A 15,828-nucleotide genomic window follows, 5' to 3' on the forward strand; every position below is an offset into this window, starting at 1 on the left:
TAAATGATGGAGAGTCGGTAACCAAATGGACCCTTAACCCCTTATAGATCTTTAAGAGTGTAACATTTAGTTTATACAGGTCCATTTAGTTTCATTTTTGTTCAAATACAATTAGAGACTGAAATAATTGTTATTTTGATCAATGATTGCCTATAATGGTACCAACAAACAGCATGGAATTGTGGACAAAATCGTATCGAACTATAGCAAAATATTCTTTAGTTTTGGGTCTGAGAGGCTAAATGTCATCAAATGGATGGTGGTCCCTGGCTCAAATGCTGAATAAATAATGGACCATTGATATGAAAACTACTACACTACACTGTAATTCAGTGGTTCCCAAAGTGGGGTCGGGGGACCCCTATGGGGGACCCCCAGGGGTTCCAAAATGGGTCCATTTGGTTCCATTTGTACACTCTCAGAGTCAAATCAATCAATCAATGTATGATTTTACAATATAAATTGGGGGTCCCAGAGATAGAAATGTCATTAAATGGGGGTCCGTTGCTGTAATCATTACATTACACTGACTACACAGCATGAAACCACTACACTTCCCAGCATTCATTTGCTTACGTCATCAGAACCCACCGGAAGTGTGCTAGGTCTGCCCCCGCCCCCCGACCGTCACTTCAGTTCAGTTCAGTCGCTCCAACCTGAAGAAGAAGATTCTCCAACAAGAGGATCAAAAATAATAAATCTTCATTATACAACATGGCCGGCTTGCCCCGAAGGATTATAAAGGTAAACTTTAACGTTTTGACAACAAGCGAAGCCCTTTTTGCGGGACTGTTTGTGTTGTTTCCCCGCTTAACGTTGGCGCCCCAGACAGGCAGACAGCTAGTAGCGTGATGCTTGTTATCATCAGGCTAGCTGTTAGCTACCAGTGTTGCCATGTCCGCTTGTTATAAGCTTGTTTTATCTGTAAAGTTGCTTGTAAATATTTTGTAGTTTCTAAAGCGTAGTTGTTTATTTGGGCTTGTTTCTAAAGTGTAGTTGTTTATTTGGGTTTGTTTCTAAAGTGTAGTTGCTTATTTGGGCAATTGGGCTTGTTTCTAGTTTATGATGAATTCCTGTTCTGTTCTTTGACTATATAGTGTCTATACGTCTCTAAATGTTTTGATGAATTGAACATGGTGGACCCTCTTGTAAACAAGTGTAATGCTTACTCACAGTTAACAGTCTTTGTATTGAGTTTGTGCTTGAAATGTACTGTAATTCTGCAAAGTGTAGTTGCTTATTTGGGCAATTGGGCTTGTTTCTAGTTGCTTATTTGGGCTTGTTTTTAAAGTGTAGTTGCTTATTTGGGCTTGTTTCCTAATGTTGTTTAAACCAGTTATTCTCATTTCTCACATTCCCAATCCCAGGACCCCCAGAGTCCAGATTAATGTATTTGTCCAAGGACCCTACAACATGTAAAAATATGTTGTGCCAGTACCAGCTTTGTGTCAAAATGTTTAAAAAAATATTCCACATTTGTCACCTTTTTTCCATTATTTGTTTTGTTGAAAATTGCAGATTTACAAGCTGTAGGGAGGAGTTTCGCTCAGAACGGGTTATTCTGGTTGCCATTTTCCTGCCTACCAGTTGGGCTTGTTTTCATAGACCTGGATGCTTATTTCTCTCACACAATCTGGCAAAACTGCTGCTGCCAGTGCTTTACTTCCTGCTCACTCCCCTGGCTGTGCGTGGCTTAATTTGTGTACAAATCAACCTGACATGGACGTGTGTGTGTGTGTGTGTGTGTGTGTGTGTGTGTGTGTGTGTGTGTGTGTGTGTGTGTGTGTGTGTGTGTGTGTGTGTGTGTGTGTGTGTGTGTGTGTGTGTGTGTGTGTGTGTGTGTGTGTGTGTGTGTGTGTGTGTGTGTGTGTGTGTGTGTGTGTGTGTGTGTGTGTGTGTGTGTGTGTGTGTGTGTGTGTGTGTGTGTGAGAAAATTGTAAGTGAAATAAGCCTAGCCTGGTTTGGAGTCGGAGACTTCTATTATTGGCTTGAAAACTCAATAGCGATTGTTAGCTAGCTGTGTTTGCAGTGCACACACTCCTCGCCAACCATAACTGAAATATATAAGCAATATCACAATGTATATCTCATGAACACAGAGATATACTAAACTGTTATTTAACAGTTTATTTTTGAATGTAATGATCAGATCACTGAACTGAAGGCCGCTTTTACTGGTCCCTAAACTAAGGAAACCTGAAGTGAGCCAGGCCCCCCAAAATGGTGCACACTCATCTTATCAGTTCCTTTACCTCCAGGCCAATATAAGATGCATTTTGTTTTACAACCAACATATTGGTCATTGGAAGCAGCAGGAGTTGGTAACAAACAAGAGTTAGTTTTCCTTGTAAGGGCAGTGGTTTTCAACCCTTTTCATGTCACGTCCCATTATTTATTGGGCATTTTGAGCCACGGACCCCCATTTGATGAGTTTAAAGCCCTAACCACACCAGTGGCGTATGTATCTACAAAAACAAGACCTGAGAACTATTAGTGGACAGCTGATTGGCCGTTGCGGTAGAGCGCGACCCTCAAATGCATGCCTTTCAGCCTCTGTATCCTACTCGTCTGGCAGGTATATCTCTTTGAAAACCTTTAGTGCTACGATTGTGCGCGGGACGAAGACAATTAACACATCTTGCCTGCCCTAAATGTAATTCCTGGAAACGCCACTGAACCACACCAAAGGGTCAAGACGGTTTTAGCGTTGTCCCAATGTCCCTGCGGTGTGATATGTCTTGATGCACGTTGACCCACGTTGGCCCTAGTAGTGATTAAACGCATGGAATTCAATGGCCCAAACCACACCAAAGGGTCGAGACGGTTTTAGCGTTAACTCCTTGCAACCGTTTGGGCCCAAGGAGTTGCATGGTGACCCTTTGGTGTGGTTAGGGCTTTAGCCTCTCAGACCCAAAACTAAATAATATTTTGTTGTTGTTGTTATTGGATAAGATTTTGTACACACACACAATTCCATGATGCTGTAATATTGATGTTGGTGCCATTAGGAGAGACCAGGCAAACGTTGATCAAAATATCAATTCTTCTACATTCTCTTAATAGTGTAGACTCTGGTCTACAGTCTACACTATTAAAGGAGAATTCCACTCATTTTCAACATTTTACTATGTCATTAATATAGCTTAGAGCTGTTGTGTGGAAATAATAAAAAAGTCCCCCCCATTCTGTTTTTCCTAGAACTGTAATTATGAAAAAAAAACATTAACATGGTGAAACACATCTTGATGACATCATCAAGATGTGTTTCACCATGTTAATGTTTTTTCCCAGACCTCCAGTTCTAGGAAACACAGAATGGGGGGGACTTTTTTATTATTTCCACACAACAGCTCTAAGCTATATTAATGACATAGTAAAATGTTGAAAATGAGTGGAATGCCCCTTTAAGAGAATGTAGAAGTGTAGACTTCCTAAATTAAGTAATGCAGATGTTTAACAATAATTTAACTCTTGAGTGTAAAATGAAACCAAATGGACCCGTAAAGGGTCCAGTTGCACCACTCAGTTCACACGGGTGTGATTTTTTTATAAGAGGGATAGGGTGACAGTAGGCTGACAGGAATTGGGGAGATAGATTGGTGGGGGTGACACGCAGTAAAGGCACTCGGGATCGGGAGTCGAACCCGCAGCACACTGCCAGACTGGACCACCAGCCAAGGTGCCCAGAAGGCTACGCCAGCCGCCCGGGCCTATACCGCTCATTTTTAACCCATTTTGGGCGGGAACCCTTTTGGTGTTTTAAAATGTTGAGTTAAAATGTTCACTCTAATAATATTATATATTCAAATATTTGAGGCACATTTTCACGATTTAAAAAAAATAGCAGACCTACAAGCTTGTAGATCTGCTATTTTTCAATAGCTAAATTATAACAAAATGTTTAAAACACAAAGGGGTTCCTGCCCAAAATGGGTTAATTGCTAGTTCCAACTCCCCCCACACCAAGTATAGTTTGCCACCCTTTACTTGGTGAAAGGGAAATTCTCCGTATCCATTATTCTATTGTGATTAGTCATTATTACTTTTTTATTATGTTCGTATTCATAATATGACATCACAGCCAGGTATGTTTGATTGAATTTAACGATTGATTGCTTAAGCGTTATTCATAGTCTGGATTCACGAGCCGCGGTGAAGAGCAAACCCCCGCCCCAGCCCTTCTCTCTGTTTTTACTCACCACCGCTTAACGTTATTTCAGCTCCGGTGGTCACCTCACCACCGGAGCAGCGGTGGTCACCCCACCACCGAAAATCCAGACTATGAATGAGCCTTTACAATGACTAAACGCCTAGTTTATATTTAGTCTTCGTCTGTGAAAAAAGTAGTAGTTGACGAAAATTAACCCTGATTCTCTCTCTCTCTCCCTCTTGGTCAGGAGACCCAGCGGTTGATGGCGGAGCCCGTGCCGGGGATCAGGGCGGAGCCGGACGAGGGGAACGCACGCTACTTCCACGTGGTGATCGCCGGGCCTCAGGACTCGCCCTTCGAGGGAGGCACCTTCAAACTGGAACTGTTCCTGCCCGAGGAGTACCCCATGGCCGCTCCCAAAGTGCGATTCATGACCAAAATCTACCACCCCAACGTCGACAAGCTGGGGAGAATATGCTTAGACATTTTGAAAGGTAGGAATGTGTTGTGTTGCGTAGCCTCGGTAGTCTGTACCGGTGTTGTTTTTGGCAGCACATTTTGATTTTAGATTTAGTCATAGTCTCTTGAATAGTTTTCATTTAGTTTTAGTCACATTTTAGTCACCTGGAATGTCTTAGTGTTTAGTCTAGTTTTAGTCGACTAAATATCATAAGATTTTTGTAGACTAAATCTACAGTTGATTTAGTCGACTAAAATGTATTTTGGCGGGCCTTGATGCCGTCCTAATGTTTTTTTCACTTGCTGAAAATAGCTGATCTACAAGCATCCACAAAGCGTCGCAGCGTGAGCTTGTAGACCATTTTTACAAATTGCAGCATTTAACTCCCATTTCATTTTATATGGTTATAATCTGGTTATATTCATGTAGAAAACGGAAGAAGAAATTATTATTATAACTACAGCTAGCAAAATAAACTAGAATTTAAAAAAACAGTACAGTAGTACCGTAGTGCATCCCGTGGATGCAGAGGTCGTCGTTGTATTGCGTCCCTTAACTATAAACTGCGTATTTTAATCTCTGCAGGGCTTATTAACATAATTCTCCCGTTCTCCAGATAAGTGGTCTCCGGCGCTGCAGATCCGAACAGTGCTGCTCTCCATACAGGCGTTACTAAGCGCTCCGAACCCAGATGACCCGCTGGCCAACGATGTGGCGGAGCAGTGGAAGTCGAACGAAGCCCAAGCCATCGAGACAGGTGAGTCATCACCATGGGTTCACATGGGGTCATTTGTTGTTTTTGTTTTGTTTGTGGCAGGAAATTTCTGTCTACTAAGTATAAAACTATGACGAATTCACTGACGAAAACTAAATGAGAACTAAATTGAAAAAATTCCTATGACGACTAAAATTAAGATTTAATGTACTGACAATTTCGTAAACTAATAAAAACTAGACTCAAATGTTAGGGAGGTAGTAGTCGTTTGGTTGTGCTTAGGTGTTGCGCTATGAAAATAGCAGATCTACAAGCTTGTACATCGGCTATTTTCAGCATACAACCACGGGTACGACGCCATCAAGGCCCGACAAAATGCGCTTTTGCCGACAAAATCAACTGTAGATTAAGTCGACTAAAATCATATGATATTTACTCGACTAAAACTTGACCAACACTAAAACATTTCAGGTGACTAAAATATGACTAAAACTAAATATAATTCCCACCGGGGGGCGCTGTGGGCGTGTTCTGACCAGCGCCTACACCCTAGGTGGGGTTGGTTACAGGGCCTTTCTGTCTTTGAGTTTACTGGAAACGTCAATAATAATATTGATAATAATTGATCTGAACTGCAGAACAAAAGTATCATTGACATTTTGAGTCAATCAGTGAAAGACAAGAGAGGCTGCCATAGCATGAATGCTTTTATTGTTGTAAACTTTGCCAGTGTGCCAAAGACAAAATTTTCATTTTATGTCAAATTTAATGGACAAAGTTTTCTTTATCTGACAGTTGGCTTTGTTGGTATCCCATCATGTGGGGGACACAATTCAATTGTTTCTTAAATTATATTTCCTGGTATGTCGTGAATTTTTGCTGTCTTGGTTTTCAACACAACAATGGCTTCGGCTTGGCTTGGAAAATGTTTATGAATGGTATTTCTGTACGCCCCATGAGGCTGTCAAAATACAGCGACCCGCTTGTTTGTTTGGTTTTTTTGTTACGCAACTTTAAATGATTTATAATGCAGATAAACATGTTTGCTTCAACGTCCTTTAATTGGCTTCTGAAACTTGTGTAATGTTTGGTTAGGAGTTGGTTTATGAGTTTATGAAGTGTTTTGACAACACCGAAGCAGCTTGTTCGTTCCCACAACATCCAGTTCTAATGTTGACTAAATATTCCACTGGGATCCTCCTCGGACTCGGAGCAGTGGCGTGCACAGACATTTAGAGGGGCAGGTGCTCAAGTGAAAAAAGGGCACCTTGTGCAGCGAGTGGAACCGGCTGGTTGGCTTAATAGATTTGGATTTATTTATAGATTTTGGGGCATAAATAATGTATTAGAAGCTTTTTTTTATCAAGGATTGATCAATGTCACCATGGTCCACATACTGTACACACTGTACAAAAAAAGAAAATAAATGTTTTTTTTCTCTTTTTTTATTCTCCAAAAGGGCACATTGCTGTCCAGAGGGCAAGGGCAGGTGGTGCTCTAGCACCCCCTAGTGTCTATCTGTGCACGCCATTGACTGGCTACGTTGGCCAGTTGGAAATTATACTGATCCCTAGGGCTGCTGTCACCAGTACACGTTTAACTTGACCATTCATTGTCACACTGATAATTGTGATTAAATGGTAAATGATACATTTATATAGCGCCTTCATCCAAGGCGCTATACATAGATTGTGCATTACATTCACACACACACACACACACCAATGGCGGAGGAAACCATGCAAGGCACCAACCTGCACATCGGGAGCAATTAGGGGTTCAGTATCTTGACACACTTGACACTAACTCTGGCGGAGCCCTTGGTCGAACCGGGAACCTTGCGGTTCCTATCTGGCCACTCTACCCCTGAGACAGTGCCGCCGCCGATTAACGATTTAATTGTGTTTTTGTCAACGGAATATACGAACACACACACACACACATACACACAAAGTTTGCCTCGTAACTAAAACATGCACAGTATGTTCTTTTTTATCAAGACCATTCAATGCAGCCAGTATGGACATTTCCTACATACTGCCTACAGCGAGCAGGCCACTAGGAAACGCAGAAGTGAAATTACTGCCGCCGAAGCGAAAACGTTGTGAAACTGACGTACATGGCTGGTTGATACAAGGTTAAGGGAATTTCGTAGCTGGTTAAGACTGAGGTTAGGGTTAGGTTTAGCCATTACGGTTAGTAATTGTAGGACAACCGCGACCAACGCCACGTCGGAAAACAATGGCTGACATTGCATTCTGTTGATGACGGACATTAAATACAGAGATAACATCCAAAACCACTCACCGTCTCTCTGTCCCTCTCTTCTCTTCTCCTCTCCTCCCGCCAGCCCGGAAATGGACCCGGCTCTATGCAGAGAACAACATATCATTGACATTTTGAGTCAATCAGTGAAAGACAAGAGAGAGGCTGCCATAGCATGAATGCTTTTATTGTTGTAAACTGACTGCCAGTGTGCCAAAGACAAATTTTTCATTTTATGTCAAATTGAATGGACAAGTTGACAACAATGACAGTTGGCTTTGTTGGTATCCCATCATGTGGGGGTCTGGGGGACACAATTCAATTGTTTCTTAGATTATATTTCCTGGTATGTCGTGAATTTTTGCTGTCTTGGTTTTATTCAGTCGACTCACAACAATGGCTTGGCTTGCCCCCTCCATTTAATCTGATGTCGTTCAGTTCCAAAATAAATGGAAAATGTTTATGAATGGTATTTCTGTACGCCCTACGAGGTCAAAATACAGCGACCCGCTTGTTTGTTTTTTTGTTACGCAACTTTAAATGATTTATAATGCAGATAAACATGTTTGCTTCAATGTCCTTTAATTGGCTTCTGAAACTTGTGTAATGTTTGGTTAGGAGTTGGTTTATGAGTTTATTAAGTGTTTTGACAACCCACACCGAAGCAGCTTGTACGTGAAAAAAGGGCACCTTGTGCAGCGAGTGGAACCGGCCGGTTGCCTTAATAGTGTGAGATTTATAGATTTTGGGGCATAAATAATGTATTAGAAGCTTTTTTTGTATCAAGGATTGATCAATGTCACCATGGTCCACATACTGTACACACTGTACCCTTTCTCCAAAAGGGCACATTGCTGTCCAGAGGGCAAGGGCAGGTGGTGCTCTAGCACCCCCTAGTGTCTATCTGTGCACGCCACTGACTGGCTACATTGGCCAGTTGGAAATTATACTGATACATTTATATAGCGCCTTCATCCAAGGCGCTATACATAGATTGTGCATTACATTCACACACACACACCGATGGCGGAGGAAACCATGCAAGGCACCAACCTGCACATCGGGAGCAATTAGGGGTTCAGTATCTTGACACACTTGACACTAACTCTGGGGGAGCCCGGGATCGAACCGGGAACCTTGAACCTTGTTCCTATCTGGCCACTCTACCCCTGAGACAGTAGTACATCGCCGATTAACGATTTAATTGTGTTTTTGTCATCGGAATATACAAACACACACACACATACACACATACACACACACACACACACACACACACACACAAAGTTTGCCTCGTAACTAAAACATGCACAGTATGTTCTTTTCTTATCAAGACCATTCAATGCAGCCAGTATGGACATTTCCTACATACTGCCTACAGCGAGCAGGCCACTAGGAAACGCAGAAGTTAAATTACTGCCGCCCAGGGCTCCAGCGTGCGACCTATTAGGTCGCATATGCGACTTAATTTATTAAGGGTGATACTTAAAATTGAATGAGGTCGCACAGGTGCGACTTGCTGGAATGATGAGTGGAGGGGAAAAAAAACATCCCGCAGTGCTTGCCCGTTCCATTGATTGAAAACATTGGACGTTCGCCTGACGCCCAGTGTTCAAAGAACGATCATTCACAAAAACCCACAAATAAGCCCTTCAGACTTGGATGGTCAGAGCGGCGCGATTACATACAAAGTCAATTCAAAGACGAGAATTGCGCAAACGGGCGCGGCGCGACCTGCCGCGGTACAAACTGGACGAACCGAGGCGAATATATATTCAGGTCTGAACGCAGCTTATCCGACACAAATTAACTAATCTTTCTCAGCTGTACAATTTCACTGGAGCGCGCATCGCGCATATCTAACTGCATGATGATGATCAGTCATGATCTACACAGACAGCCGACTCCCGACCCAAACACTGAGTGAAACTTAGTAAACGTGTTGTTTGATTAAACATGTGCCACGAAATGTGCCACGAAAAATAGCTTCCAAAGCTTGTTATGTTTGCATCGAGGAGGTAGTGTCCATACCATACGTCCATACATGATGATCGGCCAACAAAATACATTAATCTCCCTGATGCCTGATTTATTCTTCGTGTTCCGTGCTGAAAATAGCTGATCTACAAGCTCACAACGCGTCGCGTCCGCGACGCGTTGTGAGCTTGTAGATCAGCTATTTTCAGCACGCGGAGATATGCAGGCTCTGAGAGCATTCAGAAACTTTTGCCTTCACAATAAAAGCATGCAGCTTTCATAAGTTGGCCCATAAAGAAAAGGATTAAGAATTTGGTGGCATTTCACATTGCAAAAGATTTTTTCCAAAATGTAAAAATATTATAATAAGGAATTCATTTGGATAATGGTAATGGAGATATTGTACAAATTGTCACTTTATTAATCCAAAAGGTTTGGACTGCATTTAATTTTCAACACAAAACCTTAAACTGACTTTCTGTGTGTGGAATATAAATATTACCTTTATTGACTGAGTGACTTTGTGGTGGGTTGAAACCATCTACAGTGTTTTGAAGTATAACCAGGTAGGTTGCTGTTTTTTACACAGTGACCGTTGTAGGGGGTTTTATGATTCAAACCTTATGGTGGAAACCACTACATAAATAAATGGCGCCCGATGTGGGGGCATGATAAGATCATGTATTAATACCACGCTATACAAAGAAAAAAATGGTGCTACCTAATTTGTGGTGGCGCTACCAAATGAAAAGGTAGGTGGCACCAGTGCTACCTGTGAAAAGGTTAGTCTGGAGCCCTGCTGCCGCCGAAGCGAAAACGTCGTGAAACTGACTTACATGGCTGGTTAAGATTGATACAAGGTTAAGGGAATTTCGTAGCCGGTTAAGACTGAGGTTAGGGTTAGGTAAGGTTTAGCCATTACGATTAGTAATTGTGGGACAACCGTGACCAACGCCACGTCGGAAAACAATGGCTGACATTGCATGCTGATGATGACGGACATTAAATACGGAGATAACACCCAAAACCGCTCACCGTCTCTCTGTCCCTCTCTTCTCTTCTCCTCTCCTCCCGCCAGCCCGGAAATGGACCCGGCTCTATGCAGAGAACAACATGGAGGTATAGAGAGGACCACGAGAAGGGCCAGAGAGGTCGTCTGTCTGAATGTTCGGCTCCGTAACCCAATGTATTTCCTCCTCCTACTCTGCCAAGATGGCCTCTCTTCCCTTCACGCTTCTCGCTTTTAATGAACTCAACAAACGACGACAACCTACGACGACGACGACGACGACAACAACAACGACCGCAGCTGCAGCAGCATAAAGAAATGAAATGACGCAAGTCCAAATCTAGTCCGAAAAGAAAAGCTGACAATATATTTACTGCTACAAGCCTCTTGTTGACTTATGTTCCTTAACTCCCCCCCCCTTCCCAAAAGACATGTTAGCTGTTTGTTAGTCTTTCTCCTGTCTCTCTCTCTCACTGTACGGAAATGGAAATCTGGGACAGAGGCCGATGACTTCCTCCCCGCTAGACTTTTATGAACGCATCTGTTGTCGAAACGACACGAGATGTGCTGCCGTTGCTAAGCTTTGCTCATACCATATGTGTTGTCATGTTTAGAAATGTACATGGACGGCGTTAGTGCTGCTTCAAATGCAGCATATTGAATCGTGTAATTTTTTCCCAATACATCGGTTTTATTATTATGCCGTCTGTCATCTCATCTTTTTTTTGAAGAACGTACGTTACGGTTGACTATTCTCCCATTAGAGGATGCTGGTGGCTTGAATGAAAAGTGGAAATGGTGAATATACTCCCCACTTTGTAGGAGTAGGGTTGGGACCTGCAACCGGTTCTTTTTCAGACCCCGGTTTCCCAGATTTGAAGAACCGGAATCGGTTCCATCGTATTTGGAACCGCTTTTCTTTTCTTTTTTTATCACTCTGTCAGAGGTGATTCTGTGGACTTGATGTCTTCTGCTTTGTAATTACAGATGCCAGTGGTTCTCACACGTTTTCATTTCACTCTGAGAGAGTACAAATGGACCAAATCCATTTGTACCCTCTCAGAGTTACAGACCTGTAAGGGTCCATTTGGTTCCATGTGTACTCACTCAGAGTTAGTCCTTTAAGGGTCCATTTGGGTCCATTTGTACTCACTCAGAGTTAGTCCTGTAAGGGTCCATTTGGTTCCATTTGTACTCTCTCAGAGGTACAGTCCTGTAAGGGTCCATTTGGATCCATTTGTAATTCACTCAGAGTTAGACCTGTAAGGGTCCATTTGGTTCCATGTGTACTCACTCAGAGTTAGACCTGTAAGGGTCCATTTGGTTCCATGTGTACTCACTCAGAGTTAGACCTGTAAGGGTCCATTTGGTTCCATGTGTACTCACTCAGAGTTAGTCCTGTAAGGGTCCATTTGGTTCCATGTGTACTCACTCAGAGTTAGTCCTGTAAGGGTCCATTTGGTTCCATGTGTACTCACTCAGAGTTAGTCCTGTAAGGGTCCATTTGGTTCCATGTGTACCCTCTCAGAGGTACAGTCCTGTAAGGGTCCATTTGGTTCCATTGATTTGTACACTCTCAGAGCTACAGTCCTGGAAGGGAACCCACTATAGGAATCGATAAAGGGAATCGTTAAGGAACCAGAATCGTTAAAATCCTAAAGTTTCCCAACCCTAGCTGTGAGGTCTACTTAACTGCTGTGATGAGATTAGTAACAGTTCCGTGTGCGTGCACGCGTGCGTTTTTCCCGATATTTGATGGTGTTCGCTGCGGTGCATGCCGACGCTATAGCTGACAGGCTAGCGTTCTCACAGTACGTGTTGTTCTGAAAGCTCCGTAGCACGCTTGGCAGGCGTCGGAACGCACCACAAGTGAAGTTGCTTCCGGTCACACCATTCTTACAGACAGTGGTACCTTGGATACAGAAGCTGTTATTATTATTGCCAAAATGTTGGTCTGCTTCTTTTAACGGGGTGCCATAATATACAATATCAATCCCGTAAACCCTAACCTAAACCCTGCACTGTCTTAACCAAATACCGTTTTCAGCGTGTTTGCCGGCATATTAACGGCGCTGTAACTGTGCAACATCTCCCAGTCCAGTCCCAGCTACTGGCAAATGAAGTGAATCTTTTGAAATGAATGTACTGATCCTAACAAGCTGTTAGTGTTGAGGCAACAACGTCTAGACTTGAGTGTTGTGGGTTCACAAACCTTTTCAGTCCGAGTCCCAAAAGACACATTTTGGTGTCTCCCTCGGCGGGACTCAAACTTACATGATGAATGAATCGCTGAAGCCCCATTTAAATAATAGTTACAATAGCAAGTTATACATTAAGCTCAAAGTGTGACACCTTTTATTATGAATTGTTTGTTACTTTATCCCTTGCATTTATTCTCAGTTCTGCACAAGTGCAAGTGGAGTTTTGTTTGAGTCCACTGGGGGTCACTGTTTCTACAGGCCTTTTTCTACAGGCCTGTTATCCCTTGCATTTGTTCTCAGTTCTGCACGAGTGCAAGTGGAGTTTGGTTTGAGTCCACTGGGGGTCACTGTTTCTACAGGCCTTTTTCTACAGGCCTGTTTCTACAGGCCTTTTAAAAACGCAAACCTTCCCTTTTTAGAAATTGTGAAGGTGGAAACGGATATCTTGACATTTGACATTTATCTTCCCTCTAGCGCCGGTCATGTCGCATCGCAGGACCACAGTTTCGACAAGATGACTGTCGGCTTTCCTTAAAATGCCTTATTATTATTATTATTATTATTATTATTATGCATCGTAGACCCACCCGTCATTAACTGATGAAGCCATATTAAAAAAGACCTTCGGAAAATTAGGTTATCTACGAGTTCACAATGCGCTGCCTGTGTGAGCTTGTAGATCAGCTTTTTTTTAATGATTGAAATGTATAGATAAAATAAATATATGCATACTTTCCCCATTAGCTATCTAGTGATTAAAAATAATAATAACTCAAATGTTTTAGTGAAATTTGAGTTTGGGTGTGTTTGTGGGAGGTGCATTCTATGACTTGAAATGAGGTGTAAAAAAAAAAAAACGACTGTAAGCTAGAATCTTCTAAGGCAGTGGTTCTCAAAGTGGGGTCCAGGGGGAGTTCCAGGGGGTCCCCAGCTAAATAATAGATGGCTACGAACCAAATGGGACCCTTATGGGACTGTAACTCAGAGAGTGTGCAAATTAGCATTGCTTTTACAATATAAATCGTGGGTCCCAGAGATGGAAATGCCATTAAATGGGGGTCCCTATCCTAATGCATGTCAATGAGGGTCCTTGAAATTAAAATGTTAGATGCTAGAGCTGTAAAAACCTTCTCTTATGGGGGTCCCTGGCATATTTTTTCAAATGGGGGTCTGCAGGCTAATAAATGTAAATTTCAAAACATTTTCAATAACCCCCCAAAAAAGCTAACATTTTCATGAATTAAAAACAAAATTCAATGATTTTTTTCCTTCAATAATTTAAAAAAAAATCCCATACATTAGAAAACAAATGTTTCAACGCGGCACGAAGTGACGTGAGCTTGTAGATCTGCTATTTTCACTACGTTTGGGTCCCCATGTCAAACTTCTAATATCTCTTTTTAGTCCACTTGCCAGAATGTGAACCCGGACATGTTGAGTACACCAAGGTTTTATGTTACAAATGTCGAGTATGGGTCCCCCCAGTATGTAGAAACTGCTGGATGCTAACTTGCATATGTTGAGAAATTTTCATAATTGTCTTGATATGTGACCATACCATTAACAACCTATAGAAGGCAACATATTCAAAATGTCATCATGCTTTATGTAGCATGTGACGTGTCAAACTATTTTGCCTTCTATAGGTTGTTAATGGTATTGTCACATATTATGCCAATTATGAAAATTGCTCAACATATGCAAGTTAGCATTCCAGCAGTTTCTCCATGCTGGGGACCCATACTCAACATGCTGGGGACCCATACTCTACATGCTGGGGACCCATACTCAACATGCTGGGGACCCATACTCTACATGCTGGGGACCCATACTCTACATGCTGGGGACCCATACTCAACATGCTGGGGACCCATACTCTACATGCTGGGGACCCATACTCTACATGCTGGGGACCCATACTCTACATGCTGGGGACCCATACTCTACATGCTGGGGACCCATACTCTACATGCTGGGGACCCATACTCTACATGCTGGGGACCCATACTCTACATGCTGGGGACCCATACTCAACATGCTGGGGACCCATACTCTACATGCTGGGGACCCATACTCTACATGCTGGGGACCCATACTCTACATGCTGGGGACCCATACTCAACATGCTGGGGACCCATACTCTACATGCTGGGGACCCATACTCAACATGCTGGGGACCCATACTCTACATGCTGGGGACCCATACTCTACATGCTGGGGACCCATACTCTACATGCTGGGGACCCATACTCTACATGCTGGGGACCCATACTCTACATGCTGGGGACCCATACTCTACATGCTGGGGACCCATACTCTACATGCTGGGGACCCATACTCTACATGCTGGGGACCCATACTCTACATGCTGGGGACCCATACTCTACATGCTGGGGACCCATACTCTACATGCTGGGGACCCATACTCAACATGCTGGGGACCCATACTCAACATGCTGGGGACCCATACTCTACATGCTGGGGACCCATACTCTACATGCTGGGGACCCATACTCTACATGCTGGGGACCCATACTCAACATTTCTAACATAAAAACGTTGGTGTACTCAACATGCCATCTGTGTTCACATTCTGGCAAGTGGACTATTTTGGGGGTATCGACTCTGAAAGGTTTGGGAACCACTGCTCTAAGGCCTGATTTACACTGGCAGACAAATCTAGCCTGAATCAGATCTGTGCCACATCAAGATTGAAATCTGATTGGTTTAAATGGTCACATGACTCATTTAGACAAATCAGATTCCAATCTGGATGTGGCTCAGATCTGATTCAGGCTGGATTCGGCTGCCAGTGGGGCCTAAGATACTGTTCTCTACTGTGTGAACTGTATTATGTCTGCGGAGGACTTTGTGTCGTTGTTTTCAGTTAAAAAAAAAAAACTATTTTTGTTAAGCGTCGGTTGGGTTTTCCTTCATGATAACTGTTTTACTGATTTACTTTACAATGGCCTTATTCCTGTGTAGTATTTCGGACACGAACCCATGATGAGTGCAAGTAAGTACGCATTAATACTGTGTTCGTATTAAATT

The 15,828-nt window shown here is 42.8% G+C and overlaps 1 protein-coding gene and 1 long non-coding RNA gene across 3 annotated transcripts in view; both read left to right on the plus strand.

Moving 5' to 3' along the window:
* LOC306916580 overlaps positions 1-13,042 on the plus strand; it is a 144,595-nt gene extending 131,553 nt beyond the window's left edge. Inside the window, exon 2 of the long non-coding RNA XR_013789000.1 lies at positions 12,212-13,042. This is a non-coding gene — a long non-coding RNA (uncharacterized lncRNA). The remainder of the gene's footprint in view (positions 1-12,211) is intronic.
* Positions 592-13,042, plus strand: LOC306916579 (ubiquitin-conjugating enzyme E2 N-like). 2 transcript variants are annotated; one of them, XM_079494503.1, is made up of 4 exons: positions 592-744; positions 4,398-4,644; positions 5,227-5,367; positions 10,646-13,042. In XM_079494503.1, exons 1-4 carry the CDS (start codon positions 715-717, stop codon positions 10,690-10,692), a joined length of 465 nt encoding a protein of 154 aa, XP_079350629.1. In that variant the 5' UTR covers positions 592-714; the 3' UTR covers positions 10,693-13,042. The 2 variants fall into 2 exon arrangements, with proteins under 2 accessions (XP_079350629.1, XP_079350628.1); XM_079494502.1 differs by lacking the exon at positions 10,646-13,042 and adding an exon at positions 7,676-8,165.
* Positions 13,043-15,828: the final 2,786 nt, after the last annotated feature.

This window comes from Electrona antarctica (genome assembly GCF_951216825.1).
Source record: "Electrona antarctica genome assembly, chromosome: 23".
Lineage (NCBI taxonomy): Eukaryota > Metazoa > Chordata > Actinopteri > Myctophiformes > Myctophidae > Electrona > Electrona antarctica.